At 40.6% G+C, this 4,892-nt stretch overlaps 1 protein-coding gene across 1 annotated transcript; it reads left to right on the plus strand.

The window, feature by feature from the left end:
• Positions 1 to 839: 839 nt before the first annotated feature.
• LOC145446899 (NEDD8-activating enzyme E1 catalytic subunit-like) lies at positions 840 to 4,669 on the plus strand. Its single transcript, XM_080325269.1, has 4 exons — positions 840 to 1,795; positions 1,864 to 2,038; positions 2,887 to 3,363; positions 4,393 to 4,669. Exons 1-4 carry the CDS (start codon positions 1,326 to 1,328, stop codon positions 4,606 to 4,608), a joined length of 1,338 nt encoding a protein of 445 aa, XP_080181395.1. The 5' UTR covers positions 840 to 1,325; the 3' UTR covers positions 4,609 to 4,669.
• The last annotated feature ends 223 nt before the right edge of the window (positions 4,670 to 4,892 follow it).

The raw sequence follows: 4,892 nt of genomic DNA on the forward strand, positions 1-4,892 counted from the left end.
TGCTGGATGAGATGAGATGAGCACGAAGGCAGGCTCCAGCAAGCGAGCGGTAGAAGTATTTGTTTTTGAATTCAGTTGTTCCTCAGATATTGATTCTTATACTTCCTGTTCATCAGCCATTAGGGTACTTGATATCAGTTGTCAGGATGACAGAAAAGCGAGGTATCGGTATTGTTGCAGAATGCAGAGGTAACTGGTGGTTCTGATTTGAGTTGAGTGATTTCTGATGTCATTTGCACTGATTGTGTGGTGTGGTAATGTATGAATATATGCTGGCATGGTCAATTGGTCATGTTTATGATTTCGGAAACACACTAGAACTGAAGTACCACCAACCAACCACCCAAAAGGGGGAAGACCTCGTTCAAACCAAAAAAAAAAAAAATTGGAAAATATGATTGATTGTGCACATCATCATGCTGATTATATAATTAATATTTATATTTCCTATTCATTGCTGCTCTATCAAGTGATCATTTTGATTGATTCATGAAATTTAGTTCCATTCTTCAGTAGTACTATAGGCCCAGTTGTCTGAGCCATGTCACAATGCACAATACGGTATCTGATTTTGTTGTTGGCAATGCCAACTTGGCATCATGGCATGCCTGGGTTGTGGGTTACTATGTTTACCCTCTCGGCCAATATGGAATCGGTGTCTCGTGCACACCAAAGATTCTACTGACTACACACAGGTGTGACGCTGAGAACCTTCTTGGCACACCAAATATATTACGCTAAACGTACCGGGATTCCAACCCGGCCTCTCGGTAAAGTAACTAACATTGCTTTCTCTGTTCTCACATTCTCTTTAACTCATTTCCCTTGCCTAATTCCTACTACTCGCAGTTATATTCAAGATATATACCGTACCTAACATTATTGATTCGAAATGTGATATAAATAAACCCTTGTAAGGCATTACTTGATACTAATTTGTTGATTATAATGTTCATATCTGTTTTGCAGGCTATATTTAATGTGAAATAGCACTAAAGCAATAGCAGGATTTTTTCGGATCCTAATTTTGTTAATCAACTGTCGGACTCCGAAATCCTATTTGACTGTTGGATCAGGATGAATACGGATTCCCAAAATCTGGTCTAAACTTATCCATTGTAATATTATAGAATGTAAAATGTCTGCATTGCTGTGGGGGCTGCATGAAGTTGTCTTTCGGGCGATATCTTTAACATTGTTCATGTGTTTAGATGAATTACGCTTCCTGAGTGAGTTCTATGTTGAAGTTGTGAATACGGTATTTAATTTTTGAAAGGTCAACCATATAACTATACTAGAGAGCCATTACAGCTGATCTAGAAGACATGGATTTCGCATCCGTACCGATGGTCACGTCTCACGACGAAGAATATGATTATCCCTCAAGATGGGTCGGTTTGAAAAAGATTTTGGAACGTAGCGGACCGTTGTCTCATCCAGACTTCGAACCAAGCGCCGAAATACTAGATATAATTCGGCACAAGTGCAAAGTACTCGTGATAGGCGCTGGTGGACTCGGATGTGAACTTTTGAAAGACCTCGCTCTATCTGGATTTCACGACCTACACGTCATAGACATGGATACTATCGACTTGTCTAATCTCAATCGACAGTTTCTGTTTCGTGAAAAAGATATCGGAAAACCGAAAGCCACTTGTGCAGCGGAATTTATCAAGAAGAGAATTCCTGGATGCAAAGTGACTCCGCATTATGCAAAGATTGAAGACTTTGATGCTGATTTCTACGAAACTTTCAATCTCATTGTTTGTGGATTGGACTCGATTGTAGCTAGGAGGTTTGTATCTTTGTATGCTCTTTCTCATACAGTGTTAATGGAAATTTGTTGCGTTATTTCTTTGAAAGGTGGATAAACGGCATGGTGACAAGCTTGTTAACCTACAACGACGGAGCTATCGACCAGTCTACTATTATTCCGATTATTGATGGCGGTACAGAAGGTTTGAAAGGAAATGTGAGAGTTATAATTCCTGGGATGACACCATGCGTGGAATGCACCTTGGATCTTTACCCACCTCAGGTGACATTGCATTTTGTAGTTGAAGTTAGCTGTTAAGACTCGTTTGCCGGAACATAGCTAATCATGAATCAAGTTACCCAATTTAACTCATTTTTTCATCTAGTACAGTGGGTACGGTATTAAACACAGTGGTCCACAGACCCCTTTGGGGTACAAAGCATGAAACTAGGGGGTATGAGATGCAATGTGCAATTACTCGCTATTTTATTTGCAAATTAGCATAAAATGGAAGATATTATTGGCCAGATTTTTCGAATTCAAAAATTCTCTTCGTGCTATTCTCTGTCGTGAGCATTCTTGCTTTAAATTTGGGTATGCCGTAGTTGCCGCTACCTGTTCCATCCGACAAAATATCAATAGGCTAATAATAAAAAATTACAACATGAGTTACAGAAATGAGTCAAACTTTTGCAATTATGAGAGAATGGTGGCTTAAGGCCGTTAGGTTTCTTTAGTCCACGGGTGTCAAACTTGCTGAGGCGGGACTGTCACACTCCGACATTTCGACCCTGGCCGTAACTTTGCATTCTGCAAACATGCATTCTACTGATCCCCGAGGTACAGTAAGCCAACATTTCCATTTTAAAATTTGTACTTCAAGATACAAAATCTGTTCAGGTAGAACTAATTTTACAACATACTTGTACTTGTTTACTCAAGGAAAAGAGAATTACTTAGCATCTGAACACCACGGAATTTGTGTGGCCCTGCAAAAACATGTGAATACGTGAATTTGGCATGCAGACAAAAAATATGCCCAACCCTTGCATAGACCTGTGCTGAACTGGTATCAATTCGATAACATTTGATCATAGATGTAAAAATGAGAAAATATCGATCCCTTCCAGGTCAACTTCCCCATGTGCACCATCGCTCACACACCGAGACTGCCAGAGCATTGCATCGAATACATAAAAGTTCTGCTCTGGCCACAAGAAAAACCGTTCGGCCCCAACACATCCATAGATGGCGACGATCCGTCGCACATCAAGTGGATACACGACCGCGCGATCGAAAGGGCGAACGAATACGGCATTCAAGGAGTGAACTACAGATTGACGCAGGGCGTTGTCAAACGAATCATACCCGCCGTGGCTTCGACAAATGCCGTCATAGCGGCGCAGTGTACGCTCGAAGCGTTCAAACTCGCGACGAGTTGCTGTGAGCCGTTGAATAACTATATGGTTTTTAATGATTCGGACGGCGTTTACACTTATGCGTACCAAGCGGAGATTAAAAAGGACTGTCTGGCTTGTGGGCGTATACCGCAGAAACTTAATTTCAAGAGTTCTGACACGCTTCAAAAGTTGGTGGATTATCTGAAGGTAACGTTTGCCTTTACAAGTAGGCCGACATTTTAGGGATGCCTTACTGCAGTGGCCCTTAACCTTTACTAACCTGCGGAACACTGACGCTAATCTACAAGCCGTCGGGCACTACAAATTGGTATACATTAGTATTGATCGGTGGTTCTCAATCGCCAGTACATGGCAAATTCCCTGCCGGTCCGCCAAATGTATTAGAATTCTATATCTCGTATACAAAATACAAGAAGTTGGGGATTTTTCCATTAATTAGAGAAATGAAGCATCACATTTTAAATTGATTGAAAACGTTAGAACGTATTTTTCTGTTTCTGTTTACGAACCTCTTTGAAAGCAGCCTGCAGCTCGTTTTTGACAGAGACTTTGTGTGCGTGCTTCATATCTGCATTTCAGTCGCTATATTGATGGATTTGTTGAAGTCTTTTCTCTAGCTACGATCAAATCCGAAAAGTATTCATTATTGTTGGGTAAATTTGTTGAAAATCATCCTTCCCATCCTTCCCATCCTTCAATTTGTACCTGATAGACTTGTGCAAACTTCTGGATTTTCGAAATGCACATATAGAACTATAACTCGAATCAACGGCTTATTAACTAAAACACAACTAACTGGATTCGATACCTAAGAAACTTGGTAATTTTGATTTCATAGGAATCGGATCGCTTTTCCACATTAACATCTGTACAAGAAATGGGAGGGGTTTTGACCCCCTAATTCCATCTCCTGTTAGTAGTGATGACTCTGAGCTAGCAATGGCTGCGAGAACGTCACGCAACAGAACACCGTGTTTTCTAGTTGTTAGGCAACTAATTTATTTATTGAATGTGCAGCTAGAACCAGAACTACTCCCCAATAGCCGTAGCTAGAACTACTCACTTTTCGCAATCTGTGACTAATCCAAAATCTGGTAGTTGACCGTCAACTATTTAGATTATTAGGTGTCATATGGCATATTTAGTGACCACATCTCCCTATGATCATCCCATTCAAATGCTAAAATTTATCTTCATCTCGATATCACTTTGCAGGACGATGCTGCGTTGCAAATGAGGTCTCCTGCTTTGACCATGCAGGTTGAATCGAGGAACGTCACCTTGTACATGAGTACGGTCAAATCTATCGAAGCAGCCACTAAACCGAACCTGCGTAAATCGCTTGAAGAACTTGGTATCGAAGACGGCCAGGAAATTGTTGTTGCGGATGTGACATCCCCGCAACCTTTGTCTTTTATTGTCACTTATTGATTTATTCAATTTATCGCCTGGAGACTGCAATAAAGTTTTTGTAGAAATTCCACTATTCAAATTGCAGCTTGTAGAATCTTCCTGGTTGGCTGGTCCTATTAAGTAACAGGAAGATTTTATTTGTATATATTTATTTATCTATGATGTGAAGCTGGAATGGTGGGTGAGGTGGTCTGTTGACATTTGAGTGGAGTCGCGACAACAGGCGTTCATTGTCAAAACGTGCTAATATCGATACGTAATATACGTTCATAATATAGTCGACAGTGAGGTCCAAAAGCAGT

Source organism: Botryllus schlosseri, chromosome 9 (genome assembly GCF_051294905.1).
Source record: "Botryllus schlosseri isolate E-star chromosome 9, Bs_hap1, whole genome shotgun sequence".
Classification (NCBI taxonomy): Eukaryota; Metazoa; Chordata; class Ascidiacea; order Stolidobranchia; family Styelidae; genus Botryllus; species Botryllus schlosseri.